The sequence below is a fragment of the Apium graveolens genome, chromosome 7, assembly GCF_009905375.1.
Source record: "Apium graveolens cultivar Ventura chromosome 7, ASM990537v1, whole genome shotgun sequence".
NCBI lineage: Eukaryota > Viridiplantae > Streptophyta > Magnoliopsida > Apiales > Apiaceae > Apium > Apium graveolens.
Window position 1 is genome coordinate 121,087,860 of NC_133653.1, and position 18,876 is coordinate 121,106,735.

The following is an 18,876-nucleotide window of genomic DNA, read 5'->3' on the forward strand; positions in this document are numbered from 1 at the left end:
AGCTCGTTAGATATTCTCGTATAAAAAAAATTCTGAAAATGTTGCATTTTTTTGAGTTTTAATGAGCCGAGCTCGAGCCAATCAAGTCTGAGTTTGAGCCGAACATGAGCTCATTTTCATTAATGAACACATTTTTATATTCAAGTCGAGTTCTTAATAAACCAAGCCGAGCTCTTACCGAGCCGATCCCGAGTCGCTTATTTGTGAACAGCTCGTGAAGCTCTGTTCGTGAAGAGCAGATGATTGATAATCATAATAGGAATCCCATTCACAAGTCCCTGTTATTATTACTCAACAGATAACAAAATAACCATAAATTCAACATTTCAAGTACATGGATACACAACAAAGAAGCAATACCAGCAACATCAACACAAAACACAACTGTTCTAGCCAAACACATGAACAAACTAGACAGACTTTATTCAAACTTCACAACTCAACACCATCCATGCACCACCTTCACTTAAAACACACATTTCTCACATGTTGAGGTCCTCAGTAATCCTCCGGAGCCAATGGCTGATGAGTCGGATGACGAGCCGGAGCGGGATCCGGCTCGATAATTCCAAACTCGTAAACCACACCGGACAATGCAGCACCGACGAAAGGACCAAGCCAATATACCCAATGGTTCCTCCACCTCCAGCCTACCAAAGCCGGTCCAAATGCTCTGGCCGGATTCATCGCAGCCCCGGAAAATGGCCCTCCAACTAGTACACTTGCACCAACCATGAGTGCAACAACTAGAGGCGCAATTGTTCCGATTTGTCCTCGTTTTGGATCAAGGGCTGTTGAGTAGTATGCGTGCATCACCGCGTAAGTTAGTATCACCTCCATTAGCAATGCATGCCAGGTTCCTAAGCCTGATGCCACTTGAAATCCTACTGGTCTCTGCAAGAAACACGCGCACAAACACCTCATAATTATATCAATTAATCTGAGAACTTGCCAAATCCTTACACCTAAGGTGGATTGGCGGTGTAGCTCATGTGGTAAATGAGGACTATGCCTTGTCAAACCATCAAGGTTTGATTCTCCCCTACCGCGTTATCAGATTAGATACTAAGTTAGAAGCAAAAAAGCTTATGTCAAAAAAAAAGGGTGGATTGATGAAAAAACTATTATAATCCTCTTTATTTCATAAAGTTTAATTTAATTTTTGTTAAGCAAGAGAACAAGGCGGCTATTTGTTTAGTTCATTTTTTTATTGTCCAATCAGGTTGTATTATCGGTAAGGAGGTTTGTTCCGATTGTGTTCGGATATTTTAATGAATGCATTTCATTTTATTTGTCAAAAGAATTAATATATACTCCCTCCGTCTCATTTTATATATCCCGTTTTGACTATTATATCGTCAAATTGACAAAATTTATGTGTCAAATCGTCCACAGACGAGCCAAGACTAGCCAAAACAGAACACGTAATTTGGTTAAATTGATCATATTCTAGTCAAAACATGACATATAAAATAAGATGCAGGTAGTAATAAAGGCGTGACTCAGATATGATCTTGAGAATATGTTCAAATGCGTGTGTGAGTATTTAAATTTCTAGTAATTGAACTCCGAAAAAGAGTAAAATATTTGTACCATGCCATCAGTAGCGAACCTCAACAAAAGCGAGGCAATAACAGCACCCAACAACTGCCCGAGCCAATAGTAAATGGCACGAACTAGAGAAAGTCTACCACCAACAAGTGCACCCAGAGTGATGGCCGGATTGATATGGCCACCGGAGATATTCAAAGCCGATGACACCGCCGCGAAAAACGAGAAGGCATTCGCAAGTGCAATCAACAGTAGGCTTGATGCTCCTAGTGTTCTCACACTATACATCTTATCTGCAAATCAGAGTAAATCGTGTAACTATTAAAATAAATAAATAAATAAATACTTCCAATATAATTATGATATAAAAGGTTTGTCTGAAAAAACTGAGTAGCTAGATTGGAGAGAGAGAGAGAGAGAGAAAGAGAGAGATGGAGAGACGGAGAGAGAGAGATGGAGAGAGGGAGAGGGAGAGAGGGAGAGGGAGAGATGGAGAGAGGGAGAGAGAGATTGGAGAGAGAGGGGGGAGAGAAAGAGAGAGATTGGAGAGAGACAGAGAGAGACTAATACCAAGAGCAAGAAGAGAGCCTTCTGCAGCAAAAACATAAACAAAAGTGGAGAGAAACTCAGCCAAGGTAGCTCTCATGGTCTGTGGATGAGTGGCATCATCTGTCCTCCCAAACTCATATCTTCTAGGCATGATTATATTATATCTATTGATCCCCTTACCTGACTATATATAATATGATATGATCAACCCTAATTCTATTCCAATCCCTTGCTATGATTACAAAATAACAAGCTGTGTTCACTTTTTTGATCAGCTTTGAAGATGAGAGTGAATGAAAGAGAGAACTGAAGTGCAGATACTTATAGAAGAATCAAATACCAAGGGAGAAGATGAATACAAGAAATTATAGATGAACATGCAAAATAAAATAGAGAGAAAAGGTGACACTTGGAGATGAAAATGCATAGTATGATGACACGTACACTGTGTGCTGGCTTCTTCTCCTTTCTCCTCGGTATTTTTAATATATATCTAAATTCTCGCATTCTCATGATGCACCCGTTTTGTTTTCCCGGTGATCTCGTGAAATTTCTCTCTTAGTGTTTGAAATACAATTTCTTTATTCTTTTTACCAAATTCTAAATACAGTCTGGAATAAAATTATTTTGATACTAATCATATTAGTAGTCTGCAAATTCAGATAACCGGTTCGGTTTCGGATCGGACTATTTCCGGATTATGATATATTTGAAGATTATTCGGATCGGAAATGATGGTTCACGTCTATTTCAGATTAAAATCAGATAATATTTAAATTAAAATTGGACAAAATTCGGTCCGGAGTAAATTCGGTTCAGATATTTTCAAATAATAACTTAGTAATTTTTTCAATTTGTGAGACTTAAAAAATATTTTTTTTATTAAATTTAGTATTTTTAATATAATATAATGTACTTTTACAAAAAAATTGATTAAATAATTGTTTTATCATAAACATAAAATTGTTTAAAGTATGAATTTGGCTTAATTCTGGACATATTCGGTTCACATAATATATTATTCCGTTTTTATCGGTTCGAAATTATAATCCGATCTTGTATTTTAAATCATTTTCGATTAAAGTGCTTACAGATTTTGCATAAACTAATTTTGCATAAATCGTTTTTGGGACTTTAGCGTTATTTCTCTGACTTTTTTACGAAACAAAGTAAGTATTCATAGAAGTCCAGCATAGAGTCCGGTAGGATTGTAATTTAATTCTTTCTTAAGAAGAAAGCCCAGTTAGAGGGTTTCGGAAAGAACAAAAGAGCCCATTTTTTTACAACAAAAGTAGCCCGGTTTGATAAAATGTCACTCTACTGTATTTTTAATTATTCCGGAGCTTAATATTAAGATATTGAAAAGACTAATTAAGATAAACATTGTATAATGTTATCTAAATAAAAATAAAATATATTGTATCTTCACATTAGGATTGTTAAATTTTTTTCTTAAATCTAGAGTTCTAACCGGGGATATTTATAATGTATCGGCATATATAAATAAGGGAATTTGACAAATTAACCAACTTTTGGAAATTTATTTGCAACTCCACTACCTTACTTAAAATCTTGCAAATTTACTATTTTTTTAAACATACAAACAATTAAATTGCAAAAATACCATCATTCTACCCTTTTTTATCATCTCATCTTTTCTCACCTCATCTTCCTCCAACACAACCTCCCACCACCACCACCCCCTCCTCCGCCTCCACCCCTGAATCCCCACATCCGCACTTCCACCCCCAAATCCACCGCCTCTACCACTACCTCCGCCGCCTCCACCCCAAATTCACTGCCTCTACCCTCAATCCACCACCTTCGCCCTCGAACCCGCCTCCTCCACCACCTTCACCCTCAATCCGCCATTGCCGCCGCCAGGGCCGCGACGAGCGGCGTGATGGTTGATGTTGTTGTTGTTATAACGTTGTTGTTTGTTATTCTGATGCATAGGTTTGGGGTCGTAGTCCTGATTATTATCGTAGTAGTAACGTTTAGATCTAGATCTGTCCATTGTCAAATTAGGGTTTGTATGTTCAAATTAGGGTAAATGTGAAATGAGAAACCCTAGCTATTGTTGTTAATTTCATGATTGCTCTGCTCATTTGCAATCACATGAGTATCTTATTTTGCAACTAAATGTAATTTTCAACGGATTTTTTCAAATTTGCGTTTGTGGTTGCATATATTATTTATAGCAGTTGCAGATATGGTTGCAAATGCAACCTCCGTATTTTTGCAAATATTTTTTGAAAAATAATATTTTTACAATTTGTTTAAAAAATGACAGTATTTTTACAAAAAATTTGTAAAACTTGAATATTTATAAAAAAAAAGCCCTATAAATAATCGATACTTCTCATAATCATACAAATAAAATTTATATATTACATTTTAAAAATTTGTAACAATAAATTTCGATTGAACATGTGAACATAAAAAAATTAAAATCAATTTTACTTTCATTTCAATTGTTCCTGACTAGTTAACTGCCCCACTCCACGTAAATTCTCCGAAGTTTCGATCATAAGATTTATACTTCGAATTAAAATGAGATTGCAATAAATTTTTTGAGATTTCAATAAAATTTTATATTGAATTTTTTTTTACCGTTCTACCTAACTAGATTAGAAGAATTTAAGTATCAAACCGCACCCGTCACTCTAAAACATCCCTAACTCAAAAGTTTATTTATGGATTGAAAAATGAATTACGTGCCCATTTTTGGTCATAACTTTACCTCTAAATCTTATATAACTTTACCTTCCGCTTCCGCTAGGAAACTCTGATATCATGTCAATCAATCATTCCTCTAAAATCTCAAAATATTAAAAAAAAATTATTTTCAGAATCTTATATTAATATTATAACAGTCCGCTGATTAATTTTTTTCTTTACCTAAAAGGTGGTGCAGCAAATTAGCCATGAAACCTGCATAAAGTCAAAGGTGTTTAAAATCTTATATTTTTTATTTGGCTAGTGTAAGTGTGTAACATTTAAGAAGCTAGTAATTTAACTTGTAATAAGGTGTTAAAATTAAGATACGAATATGTCGGTTGATAACCCCACCGCACGACCGCATATGTGGCTTCATTAATATTAAAATATTCCTTAAAAAACAAGAAATTAAAAACTAAATTTATAAATATATTTTTTTAAATTGAACATTTTAAAAAAATAAATATATTCACACGCCCTAAGAATAAATAATGATATCCGGATCCTTCTTGTGAGTTGCTTAAATTTAAATTTAAGAAATTAATTTTTTTTAAATAATTATGAGTCAAACGAGTTTCAGATTACTAACTCCAGATTCCTAATGAAATCCTGCATTTGTTAGGTGCTTAATCACGTCATTAAGAAAAACCAAAACATACAGTCTACATATAGCTATTTTTGTCTCCTTAACAAAAGTCTCACCTCCAAAAAGTGTTGACTAGAATGTACGGTGTAACGATAATTGGAACAAGTTTATGCATATTTTATACTGTCTCGGCCAATTGTTATCGTTTCAGAAAGAGGTTTCGACACGCATTTTAAGATGAATATAAAGTATATTTTCATAAAAAAAGTTTAAAAATTTTCTTTTTCGGAATAAAAATAAAATGTTTAAACTTTTATTCAAAAAAAAGAAAATTTTTAAAAAAATTTATAGAACTATACTTTTTATTCATTTTAAAATGTGTGTGAACGAGACACAATAACAATTGTGAGGTACGGAGGGAGTACATGATGTATATATTAATATATATATCAGTACTTGTTGCAAAATATCAACAATTAGTCGTGCTGAAGCCAGGTTCGGCCCTGAGATATATAAAATTTCAAGCGAAATATTTGTTTGTGTCGTGTGATAATAAATTGAAAGAATGATAAAAAAAAAATAAGATATTGATATTGTTTATGTCGGTTCAACTAATACAAAAAATTTTATTTTTTAAATAGCCTTTTAGAATAAAAATTAAAAATGTTTTCATAAAATTTATTTTATATCTATATTTTTAAACTTTTTCTTTTATTCCTTTATGTATATAATAAAAATGTGCACCTAAAATTTTATTTTTTCAACTATTACCACATTCGTTAGTATAAAGAGTTTGATTTCAGAGGGGATGAAAACTCAGTGCAAAAAATTTCAAAGCGATAACCAACAATGACTAATCTATACTAAACTATAATAACCGAACAGAGGTATAATTTGTAGTTTGGTTAACCCTATTTTTGGATATCTGTTTCGATCACAACCGTCAGATCTCTTAACCAAATGATCATAACCGTTAAATCTGAATACTAAAAAAAATACACCAGCTAAGTTTACAGGTTCTAATCCCGCCAACAACACACATTTTTATTATTATTTATAAAATTACAAATAAATTTCTAGGTTCGAATCCTGCCAACAACAAACATTTATATTAATATTTATAAATAAATATACTAACCAAGTTCACAGATTCGAACTCCGCCAACATCCCCGCCAACTTCAAACATTTAATTATTATTTATAAATAAGGTTAATAGTTCAAATCTCATCAACCATATACTATTTTATACTATACTATTTAATTTAAATTAAAGTTATACACAATCAAATTATAATTATATTGTTATAAATTAACGTATTTATTTATTTATATTAGAATTTCAATAAAATTATATAAAATATAAATATTAACGGAACCCCGTGCGATGGACGGATTTTAAACGAGTCATCTTAATACAAATTGGTGTAGAATAATGTGAGAATGACCGAATGTTAACTAGTGTGGAATCTTAGCATATGATTTACCTACGTCAGATAAATAGTTAACAAACGCGTTTTCCTCAAGTACACTAATTTTGCAGATTAGTAGACGTGCAGCTACGAGTACATCTGTAAAGTGTTTACAGATTTTGCATAAACTAATTTTGCATAAATCGTTTTTGGGACTTTAGCGTTATTTCTCTAACTTTTTTACGAAATGTTGAGGGTTTGAACTTTGAACTATCTACTACTAGTATTCATGAAAAGAAACTTTGATATTTAATTAAACTAGATGCGTTTACAAAATTACGTTTAATCTCGAATTCAATAAATTCAATAATCTCGATCTTCACTCGAATTCTTAAATTTATTATCACATGCCGTTGAAAGTTTGGTTTACGACGAAGTTTACTGCTGTATACATTATTTTTGTTTCCGAGCAAGTTCATCTGAGCGAGAATCCAACCGAAACCGAAACCGAAAACGAGTCGTGCTCTTCTAAATTTGTGTAGTTAAAGAGATCTCTAGTTGAGCTAATGATTAAACAATTCATAGATTCTTCGCATATACTGCACACACATCACCATGCTTTTGTGTATATATATAGTCATATGTAACCTCTCGTATCTTCATACACCTCTCTTCTCTTCCCTTCTCTTCTCTCCATTTCTTAGTACAAAAAATGGCAGAGATAATTTCAATTTTTTGGTTTCTAATGATCCCAACGTTTATCTTCCTCGTTTTCTTTACGAAGTTCTTGAAGCATACCAAAAAAGATTCCGAAAAAGTCACTGATAGTAAATTTCCTCCAGGAGGTCCAGGTTTGCCCATAATAGGTGATAGCATTAACTGGTACAATGCTGTTTCAAGTTCTCATCCTCCTAGCTTTGTCAAAGAGCAAGTTAAAAGGTACAAATATAGCACTACGTCATAAGTAGACTGATGCAATGCTTTTTAAAAAGTGTTACAAGCATTTCGTTGCGGTTGCTAAGAAATCTTTGTCATATTGTAACAGTACTGAATTAGTATTACAATAGCCGCTTCCACTTACATGGTCGATAATAAGTAAATTTGAGTCGAGGGTATACGTTTACGGTCCGTTTTCACTTACACGGTCGATAACCGGTGAATTTAAGTCAAATTAATTTTACTGCTTGATTTATAATAATATTCAGTTGTATGAAAGAGTACGCGATTTTTGTAGGTACGGGAAGATATTTTCGTGTAATTTACTTGGTAAAAGGGCAGTTGTGTCAGCGGATTCGAGTTTCAATAGATTCATAATGCAAAATGAAGGGAAACTATTTCAATCAAGTTATCCGAAATCATTTCGAAACCTAGTTGGAATAAATGGAGTGATCAATGCACAGGGAGAGCAGCAAAAGAAACTACATTCCATTGCTTCGAATATGATGAGACTCGACAAGTTTAGCTTTCATTTTATGAAAGATATTCAAGTGGTTTTGCATCAAACAGTTAAAAATTTCGACAACAATGAAGTTATAATTCTTCAAGATGTTTGCAGAAAGGTATGTTTCAGTTTCTGTCTGAATTTTTACAGATGCAAGTCCGTAAAATTTATCAATTTGACCACGAAAAGTCAAACAAGTCGGTTTGAGTGAGACGGGGTTAGGAATAAAGTGTGGAGATCATCAATTTCAAGCAAGATGAATGCTTGAAAAAATGAAAGCATGTGCAGATCATTTATTTGCAGACACAAGTGTAGGTTATAATTTATGTGATATTAAAAATGATCAGTAGCTGGCTTGTTAACACATTGATTACACATGGTGGCCAACAGGTAGCTATTAATCTAATGGTGAATCAACTGCTGGGAGTTTCGAGTGAGTCAGAAGTCGATGAAATGGCTCATTTGTTTTCTGATTTCGTGGATGGCTGCCTCTCTGTTCCTATCAACTTCCCGGGATTCGCGTTTCATACTGCTATGAAGGTCAATACTTTCCCCTCAGTCCTCTTATAATGGATGTAATTTAATACTTCTCTGTTCTAGAAACTATTGCTTGAATCCGAATAGTCCCCCTTAAGCGCGACAGATTAGAGACTGGTTTAGCTTTTCTAATTCCCGTTTATAATTAGAGCAATGCTACGTACCCCAAATAAATTTCCCAACGAATCCCCTTAAAGATTTGTTGCTGGAAGTACTTTTTAGCTCTTTTTCTGGCTCGTAATTAGGGGAAAAAACTTAGGGAGAGCGTATGTCGTTTTTTAGTCTGTTAAACTAATTTTGATGTGTTTTTCCGACCTTAATATTGTAATTAATATCGTATTCTCAGAAAATAAAATGTCAGAATGATTAACATTTCTACTACATAAAAATTTATGCTTACTGTGAGTTTTACTTCCACATGTTTGGTGTTTTAAGTCGAATGTTCTCTAGCGTTTATTGTGATGATGAATTAACTGACTGCACAGGCGAGGGAGAAGATTATAGATAAAATCGACAAGATTGTCAAAAAGCATAGGGAAGAAAGAAAATCCGGTGATGATCAATTAGTCGGAAATGGATTGCTAGGAAGACTAGTAGATCAAGAAAGTTTAGCTGACGATACAATGGCAGATTTTGTGATAAATCTGCTGTTTGCTGGGAATGAGACTACAGCTAAAACCATGCTTTTTGCTGTCTATTTCCTCACTCACTGCCCTGAAGCCATGAAGCAGCTACTGGTTTGTACCTGCATCATTGAATCATAGAATGTTATCGTCTTTGCATTATCTTTGTTTCACTTCATATTTGTTGTTCGTGAGAAGACGTTGTTTTGCAAACATATTGCACCTAACCTTACACATACTTGTAGTTTGCAGTTCTGAGTACGATAGATTCAGGATTAGAGGATTCTTTTGCATCTGATAAGAAGACTGCATTTTCTCGCGTTATTTATATAATTCAGCAACTAGATATGATTCAGTTTCGATTTGCTAACAGGAAGAGCAACATAGACTGAAGAGTCAAAAGAACAGTTCTGATGGTGAAGATGAGATGCTCACTTGGCAAGACTATAAAGCAATGCCTTTCACTCAATGTGTAAGTAGTTCACTCCATCTTGTTCATTAGTACTGAGAGTTCATACACTACAAAAGTTACTCGAAAATTTGTAAGTGAAATAAGTGAACTAATGTCTATCTACAACAGGTGATTGATGAAACACTCAGACTGGGAGGCATTGCAATTTGGCTAATGAGAGAGGCAAAACAAGACATTGAATATCAAGGTGTGATCTCGTTCTATTTCGTTAACTATCACTACTAGAAAAATGTCAATAGACATCGGTTTTAAGCCAATGTAAAAAAAACTGAAACGATGTCTTCGTGGGTGTAGAGAAAGGCCCCCCTCTTTAACATCGGTTTTAGTTTATATTTGATTCTCTTTCTGCAGATTATGTTATTCCCAAAGGATGTTTCGTAGTCCCGTTTCTTTCAGCAGTACATCTGGATGAGAATATATACGAAGAGTCTCTGTTGTTCAACCCTTGGAGATGGATGGAACCTCAGAATTTGGTGAGCAGCCTCTCTGAAACCCTCTACTTATGTTAAGACCTAAAGGTGTTCGAATGCTTCACTGACACGAGGCTCAAATCGATATTGCACGTTCATCGTTTAATCATAATTTTGAGAAAGCATGAGATCATTGGATGACAATAACTTCTATATCACTATATGATACCTTGCTACATGACTAAATTTTCCGAAGCAAAAGAGTTCAACTCATGACTGTGTGTTGATATAAATTGTCGAATTTAGGAGAAGAGGAACTGGAGAAGTAGTCCATTCTATACACCTTTTGGAGGAGGTGCAAGGTTCTGTCCAGGAGCAGAGTTGGCTCGCCTTCAAATTGCGCTATTTTTACACCATTTTGTAACTACCTACAGGTTCATCTCCATTTCTGATCCTCATTATTTACACGTACTGGCTTTGATCTAAGACGGACAAGACTTGTGCACACACAAACACAGTAGCATTGGTCCAAGACGGACAAGACTCGTGCCCACACAAACACACCAGCCTTGATCTAAGACGGACAAGACTTGCACACACAAACACACTGGCCTTGATCTAAGATGAACAAGACTTGTGCACACACAAACACACTAGCATTGGTCCAAGACAGACAAGACTCGTGCGCACACAAACGCACTTGCTTTGATCTAAGACGGACAAGACTTGTACGCATACAAACACCACTAATCTTGATCTAAAACGGACAAGACTTGTGCACATACAAACACACCGGTCTTGAGCTAAGACGGACAAGACTTGCGCACACGTTTTCGTAAATTACCTAATGCCTAACATGTATAATTGTGTCAGGTGGACTCAAATGAAGGAGGATAGGATGTCATTTTTTCCTTCAGCAAGATTAGTGAACGGATTTCATATCCAGCTGACTAGATGAATAACTTGTACTAGTAGATAAAGTTCTTAAATTAAAATATTTTTCTGACTTGTTTGAATGTAACTCCACAAAATGTAACCTTGATTCATTGCTTAATTGCTATTCATTAATTCTTTTGAAATTTGTAATTATTTATTTTGTAATCAGTTATTGTGTACTAATTACACATTGTATTTGTGTATTTGTGCATTTGATAAATTGTGCCTAAAAATTCTTACAAATTTCATATAAAATAACCCCCAAACTAATAGGATAGCAACTCTCATATTTTTTACAAATTTTAGATTGGTAAAACTTTATTTCCATACAAAATAAAATGAATCTTGAATCAAAACTATAATTCTAGAATTAAAATAGTAATCTTATTTATCACTTTTTGGAAAGAGTTTCTTTTAGGAAAAAATCTATTGTCATCATAAAATTCTTATACCTAATTATTTTTTTTATTTTTCTCTTAAATTCTACTACATCGAAGAAAAATCAGATGTGGGCCGGCAAGGGTTGACTCAGTTGGTTAAAAAAAGGATATATATCCTCTTGGTCACAGATTCGAATCCCACGGAGGAAAATTTATGATTATGCCTTCTGAGCCTGTCACCTAAATGTGGCACGGGTTTACTTAGTGTGCACCTGAAGGTTAGCGGCTCCGAATTTCCTACGATAAAAAAAACAAATGTGTTGAAAATATTAAAAAGTTTAAAGATTCTCCTTAATTGTGGTCGATATCCTTTTTTATTGTATATTTTTTCATCAAATTTTAAAAATACTTAAATTACAGAAAATATTTTCAAAAAATACGATGCAACATTTGTAACATTATATTCAACATGAAATGCAACATTTGCAACCGCAACTTTAAGCAATCTCTTCTCCACCGTCATACGTAATATTGACCGTATTTTTATAAATAACTTAAAAAAATATATATATATAATTTGGATAAATTTCCAAAAAACAATTACTATACTACCTGAATAAGAAAATCCATAATCGAAAAAAAAAGCATTATATTCGAAAGTCAACCCCGTCTTTTATGTTGCATTTTAATTTTAACCCACTGGATCTCATTTTTTAACTGGGCCAACCCATCTCCACCGGGTCAAACCCAAACTTCACTCAAAGCCCAAACCAAAATATATAACCAGCTATTTAAAAAGCACAAATAGCCCTAACCCCCAAATTGAGATAACAAAAGCAAGCGAAAAGTGAAAAAATCGCATCGAAAATGTCCGGGAGAGAAGTTCGAGAGTACACAAATCTTTCCGACCCCAAAGGTACGTAATTTCACGTCCGGTACGATTAAATTTAAATACTCACACACATATTTTTACGACTTGAACCCTCGGCCTCTTGTTACGTAACGAGAGATATCCGTTTGGTTAAGTCTTGCGGAATTTTAAATAAATGTAGTTTGTTATATTATTTGTTTGTTATTGCGATTGAATAATAGTGCGTGTCTTGTCTGCTTAATTTAAATACTCACGCACACGTTTAGGACTCGAACCCTTGACCTTTGGTTATGGATAGGATATCTGTTAGGCTAAGTCTCGCGGAATTTAAATAAATGTAGTGTGTTATATTGTTCATTTGTTTGTTTGTTGTTGCGATTGAATAATAGTACGTTGTGGTATTATGCGTGTCCAGTTTGCTTAATTTAAATATTCACGCACACGTTTAGGACTCAAACCCTTGACCTTTGGTTACGGATAGGATATCTGTTAGGCTAAGTCTTGCAGAATTTAAATAATTGTGGTTTGTAATGTGATTGAATAATAATAATTTGATGTATTATGCATATCTGTTATGCTTAATTTAAGTGCTCAAGCACACGTTTAGGACTCGAATTCTTGAGCTTTGGATACGAGAGATATCTGTTAGGCTAAGTCTTGCATAGTGAATAAATGTAGTTTGTTTTGTTATTTGTTTATTATTCTGATAATAATGATTTGTTGTATCATACTCACTCACACGTTTAAGACTCGAACCCTCTAACTCTCAAACTTTGGCTATGTTTCGATAGATATTCGTTAGGCTAAGTCTTGAGGAATTTAAAGAAATGTAGTTTGTTTTGTTATTTATTTATATATTATTGTGGTAAATTAGTAATGATTTTATTTATTGATGATGTGAGCAGATAAGAAATCGGGGAAAGGGAGAATTGATGATGAAGATACTACTTTTCAGCGGATGGTTGCTAAGGTTAGTCATTTCTGCTTCCTCTCGATAAATTTATGGTAAAGTAGAATCTTGATAAAGTAGTGATTGGTTAATATATAGCTCAATCGATTAATGTTTTTTCGAGATAGTGTGGTTAACAATGTAATTGAGAGGATGTATTTTTAATGTAATAGAGACAATGTATTTTTAATCTCGATAAATTGATATGGACTTGATGCTCCTTAGTACTGACTCGCCTAAGTTAGGGCGAGACACAAAGGATTTCTAATGTTAATATTTGAGGGGTACTTCTGTAATTGCAGAACTTGGCCAAATAATAACGCTGTCATTATAATACATTATGTACTTGTGTAACTAGAGAATTACACACTTAGTCTTGAGCTGGTTTAGTTATTGTGGTTTAAGTGTTTGTGTGGGCGGGGAGGGAGGGGAGGAGATTCTTGGTAAGAATATGGTAAAGATGGGCTTAGGTTGAGCTTGGATTGTAGTGGAGGTTAATGGGAAAGAAAAAAAGTGAATCTTGGAAATTAGGAGAAAATAGTAATGGCCCGAATGGAGGAATGTTATAAAATTAGTTTGTATAGAGTTTGATTATAACAGAGGTTGATCGGAATTTATATGAATTTTGAAGATTAAAAATTAGAAGTAATGACCCGAATGGAGGAAGTAGTAGTCATAACTAATAATCGGAGGAAGTTGATCAGAAGGAAGAAATGAATCTTAATGGTTAAGAATTAGTAGTTAATGACCAGGAATGTTTTAAATGATTTTGCTTGTAGTTCGATTAGATTATATTTTTCAAGCTCCGACGTGAAGGTTTTGAAGGTGTTCGTTATAGTTGAATATTAGGTAGTTAATGTCACTACGATAAGTGACGCACTAGTGACTGCTGAACCAAAGAGTGTCTAATGGGTATTCTATTTCTAGTTAGGTAAATGCAAGTGTTGGTAACATGTTTGTACTAGTCTTTTATGTCGATAAACAGCTAGTAATTGGGTTTGCCCACTTGGAGCTTGTTTAAACATGTGTCTAGGTCAACGAAAAGTTGGGTCAATCGCTACCTATGATATTAAGGTTAAAAATTTCTCAGTTGCCTCTGCAACCACGTCTGGAAATTCTTATTGGCATGCCTTTGCTAAATTTCCGTGCAATGCAGGACTGTATAATGTGTTATAACCCTTTTAAGGCCCATATTAGCTGCATCAACCAAAAAAAGAACAAATGTTTCACTTTTATGACTAAACTTCTCTTGGCAAATATTGCGTCTTGTTAAAAAGGTCGGACCTAATACACAAGTTTATGACATCACTGCATCAGTAGTGTATAAGGAAGCTCCCAATATAATCGGTTTTACCCTTATCTTTTTATAGAAAGGATTCATCAGATTTATGAACTAACATTTTCCTATTGTTGAGTATAATTAAAATGGGAACTGAGGGTTTTGGTCGATTGATAGTTGTATAATGGATTTTTTTTCCATTGTCACCGGGTCGTGGTTATTAAATTGTCAGATATTATTTCACAATGGCCAGTGTGGAAGAAAATGTGCTGGCTATTACTGATTAGATCAGTTAGAATAGAGATGATTAAAATACTCGAGCTCCATCGATCCATCCGAGTTAATATTCGTTGCTGGATATGATAGTTGATGAATGTTACAAATCTACGCATCCACTTTTGATTTTAAAAAGTGAATTAAATAGTGTCTTCAGTCATGTGTCTCTTCTATGGCATTTATGTTGTATTCTTGGAATTTTGTTCTGATAACATGCCCTGACAGGGATTTTGGCTTCCTCTATTGGGCTTTTGATGCATACAGATGCAAGAGGTTGCTGGTGAACGTGGAGGATACCTTCATGGACGAGGCGGTATATTTCCACCTTTCCACTTATTTATCTTATATAGTTATATTTTGCAAACAGGCATATTTGATTTAGCAAGATCGCATAAGCTTTACTTGAGCTGAAATGCAGCCTTGGACAGTGATGATCTGCTCTATCTCAAGGAGCAGATGGAAGCTGAGGAAGATGCAGAACGTCTGTTACGCCGCACAGAGAAACGGGCATTTGCTGCATTCAAAATATCCTTTCTTAGAACTATACTGAACTTCTTGTTATTTTATTTTAATATGGCTTTAATATCAAGTATGGTTTTTTAACAGAATATAGGTAACTGAAAATTTTGACCTGGATAATCCTGCGGGTAAACTTCTCCATAGTATTTCATGCACAATAATTTATCTCTTTGAGTACATCTTTTAGGATCGCAGAAAAAAGGAACTGTCTGCTTCCTGCAGTCTTGGTACACATTTCTACTCTTTGAGTATCGTAGTTAACTGCTGTTTCTATCCTCTGTTTGAATTAATTGGGTCATGCAAATAGAGGATTAATATCTTTATTTGGAGAGTAAACCCACTTGTAAATAAGGGTGTTCTTTTTAAAGGCTTAATTACCTTTTAGCAATGTTCTAAAAAGCGCATTAAGCGGCCGTTTAAGCGGAATCGGACCATTAAGCGCTTCGATTTTATATTAATCGGATAATTAAGCGTTTTTAAAGATTAAGCGGCCTTATAAACGGATTAAGCGGTAATTAAGCGGATTATACGGTTATTAAGCGGTCAAACTGATTTTGACCTGTCAAATTTTTAATTTTAAATATTAATATTTATTTTAGTAAAACAATGATCTTGATTAAAAAATAAAAATATATAAGTTTTTAAGAAAAAATTATGTTTATGTTCTTGATATTTTATTTATTTTCATTATTTTAGTATTACACATATTATTATTATATATAAAAAATTTAAATAAATATTATTTATCCGCTTATAGAACCGCTTAAAATTCCGCTTAAGCGTCCGCTTAAGCGCTAGAAGGTCTTCCCGCCGCTTAGGACCGATTTGCGCTTTTTAGAACACTGCCTTTTAGGCCTAGAAGTATTAGTCGATTGAATATAATAATGATTGACATTAGAAAAAGAAAAGAAAGGAGAACAAAAAAGCAAAGTAACAGATAAAGTAAACATGAATATAGATTCTATGTTGTTTAGTGAAAAAAATTATCATGCATTTATTTGTAGTGTTCATTTTACTCATTTGCCCTTGATTATTTACGAAGTTGCAGTTGAACCAACAGTAGTCTTTATGCAGTAAGTTTCACCCGGACTAGTGCCAATTTATATGGATGACAAACTACATGGATTGAGGGAAAAAATAAGATGGTTTGTGTGTATAAATACTGATATATAGTCTTAAAGGTTGTTTTCACTTTTTAATCGCTTAAAATCAGCTTAATTTAGTGTTGGTATGATTTCTTTAACCGCTTTGAACAAAGCTGCAAGCATAGCAGATTCTTCCCCAGCATCACTTCCCTTGCCACTTCGGGTTGAACCGAAACCAAAGAGTGGAATTCGGTATCTGTCTCTCTCTCTCTTTATATATATATATATATATATATATATATATATATATATATCCACAGACGCACATGCACATCCATGTTCAGAATTTTTAGTTAAATTTTATTGTGTTGTAGGCAGCATGATTTACTAAAGAAAGTGGTGGAAGTTAAACCAAAGCGACCTAGAGTTTCAAGTCCTCGTGATGATAAGAATGCTACTGTATCTACCATCATCAAATGCTCAGCAAACAGTAAAACCGAGGCAAAGCAGGGGGAGAAAGTGTCCCCGTCAGTAGGTAGTGACAAAGCCAAAGATAACGGGGACAACCCCATTAAAAGCTTGCTAGTAGCATATGTAAATTCTGATAGTGATGAAGATTGATGGATGAAAAAATTGTATGTTAAACAGTTGTAATATTGTTCAAGTTAATTAGTACAGATGAGCTTTGATATTTGAATGACTATTTAGCGGAGAGCTCAATCCATTATTATATAATACATTTACATCGTGAGGCAAAGATTACACATTATAAACAATGAGATCGCGTCTGCATATGAAGGACTTCAACTTCTGCTTAGCATGTAGATCGTTTGGAGCATCTTAATGCGCCTGAGTTTCGTGTCAATTGCCTTACTGATGTTGCATCTGCTACCTCAAATTGCTGTTCCTGATTGTAATTTGGCTTTGCGACAGCGTTGTTGGTTCTTTGTTGGTTGAAACTAGCTCCGTTTTCAAATATGTCATTCACCGACCACAAATTGGATGATGAGTCGGCGCTATTCTTATCCCAGACAACCTGCAAAATGTTAAATTGTGAGTGTGTACATTTGTTTGATGCATAATTTATTATTCAGAAAACTATATTCTTGCTGCAGTTTCTTTACCTCCTTGTTCCCTGTTTTGGGTGCTACGAAAAGGTTTGCTTGACTTTTAACGCTAGGGTTCATGCTTCCCCCTATTGCATATAGTCCCCATCCCTGGTAGAGATTGTTGACAACATGTGCATATCCAAATCGAACCCTGCAAAATGTTCAACATAAGCATTTGTTCTGGTTTTTGTGAAAAATTACGTTATTGCTTCTGAAAATCATACATAAACATACCTTGGCATCCTCTGATGACAATTAGGACCAAAGTAGTTGAAGCCAACGGTTACCTTCATGTTTCTGTCTCGCAAGAATCCATCATCGTGTCCCAAAAGCATAACCTTGTTCTGGTATCTAAACCAGTTATTTGAAATAGTTACATCTGTAGAGCCCCGGGTGACATCAATGAGACCATCCGGGCAGTCGTAGAGTGTGTTATGGTCTATCCATATCTTGCTTGATGATAACATTCTGATTGCATCTCCATCTGCATGGCCTATGTTCACAATCTTTGCTTCTGGACCTCTCACTGGTCCCGGCCCTTGCATTTGGCAGTCGTGGATTCTTAAGCCATGGATGATCACATCTGTCACCTGTTCAGATAAATTGTTAGCAGGAATAGATGTAAAAAACAAAATGAAATGTATGAGAGAGTAGTGCATACCCTTTGCAGCAGCAGGCAAGCGCCGCCTGCAATGTGAACGCTTGCACCTCGTCCATCTATGGTCGTAAAGCTGCTGACAAGAAGCGGCCTCTGCAATTTTATTTTCATGTCTCTCTCAAAGGTAACCCATTTCTTGCCCCCAATGTTGGTCATTGCATATCTCAGTGTGCCTGGTTTAGGGTTTATTGCATCATCACTAGGATCAGTCACAACATACTTTGTAACATCTGGACCCACATTCCTTGTCATCTTTCCAGCATAACCAACCGAACATCTAGCCAGTTCTTGTCTGTTGCTGTGCCATTGTGGATTCAATCTCCAGCACTCATCGATAACGTTCATGACTTTGTCAGAACTAATGCCAAGAACCGTAGAGCTAGAAGTCGGTAAAGTTATGACAATGGTGAGAACCAAAGCAAGCTGGAACGACGCCATAGGAATGCATTTCGAGGTCATATCAGATGTTCAAAGCCTTTCAGGATGAGACCTGGGAGTCAAGAGGTTGTTTTAA

General features: G+C 34.7%; 4 protein-coding genes across 6 annotated transcripts; 2 read left to right on the plus strand and 2 right to left on the minus strand.

Moving 5' to 3' along the window:
* Window positions 1-299: 299 nt before the first annotated feature.
* On the minus strand, window positions 300-2,444 carry LOC141675212 (putative aquaporin TIP3-2). Its single transcript, XM_074481922.1, has 3 exons — window positions 2,122-2,444; window positions 1,594-1,844; window positions 300-894 (listed from the first exon to the last, which is right to left on the minus strand). The coding sequence occupies exons 1-3, from the start codon at window positions 2,249-2,251 to the stop codon at window positions 499-501; spliced, it is 777 nt and encodes a 258-aa protein (XP_074338023.1). The 5' UTR covers window positions 2,252-2,444; the 3' UTR covers window positions 300-498.
* A 5,065-nt stretch (window positions 2,445-7,509) lies between these two features.
* On the plus strand, window positions 7,510-11,321 carry LOC141672881 (abietadienol/abietadienal oxidase). The gene is made up of 9 exons (XM_074479568.1): window positions 7,510-7,756; window positions 8,052-8,376; window positions 8,649-8,798; window positions 9,281-9,532; window positions 9,792-9,890; window positions 9,999-10,077; window positions 10,242-10,363; window positions 10,607-10,734; window positions 11,174-11,321. The coding sequence occupies exons 1-9, from the start codon at window positions 7,530-7,532 to the stop codon at window positions 11,256-11,258; spliced, it is 1,467 nt and encodes a 488-aa protein (XP_074335669.1). The 5' UTR covers window positions 7,510-7,529; the 3' UTR covers window positions 11,259-11,321.
* A 1,107-nt stretch (window positions 11,322-12,428) lies between these two features.
* On the plus strand, window positions 12,429-17,298 carry LOC141672541 (uncharacterized). Of its 3 annotated transcripts, none has more exons than XM_074479161.1 (6): window positions 12,429-12,532; window positions 13,393-13,457; window positions 15,256-15,304; window positions 15,410-15,516; window positions 16,765-16,847; window positions 16,970-17,298. In XM_074479161.1, exons 1-6 carry the CDS (start codon window positions 12,484-12,486, stop codon window positions 17,214-17,216), a joined length of 600 nt encoding a protein of 199 aa, XP_074335262.1. In that variant the 5' UTR covers window positions 12,429-12,483; the 3' UTR covers window positions 17,217-17,298. The 3 variants fall into 3 exon arrangements, with proteins under 3 accessions (XP_074335262.1, XP_074335259.1, XP_074335260.1); XM_074479158.1 differs by having other exon boundaries at window positions 12,430-12,532; window positions 15,217-15,304; window positions 15,410-15,517; XM_074479159.1 differs by having other exon boundaries at window positions 12,430-12,532; window positions 15,217-15,304; window positions 15,410-15,514.
* On the minus strand, window positions 17,217-18,876 carry LOC141672540 (putative pectate lyase 4). Its single transcript, XM_074479157.1, has 4 exons — window positions 18,366-18,876; window positions 17,939-18,294; window positions 17,720-17,855; window positions 17,217-17,631 (listed from the first exon to the last, which is right to left on the minus strand). Exons 1-4 carry the CDS (start codon window positions 18,819-18,821, stop codon window positions 17,410-17,412), a joined length of 1,170 nt encoding a protein of 389 aa, XP_074335258.1. The 5' UTR covers window positions 18,822-18,876; the 3' UTR covers window positions 17,217-17,409.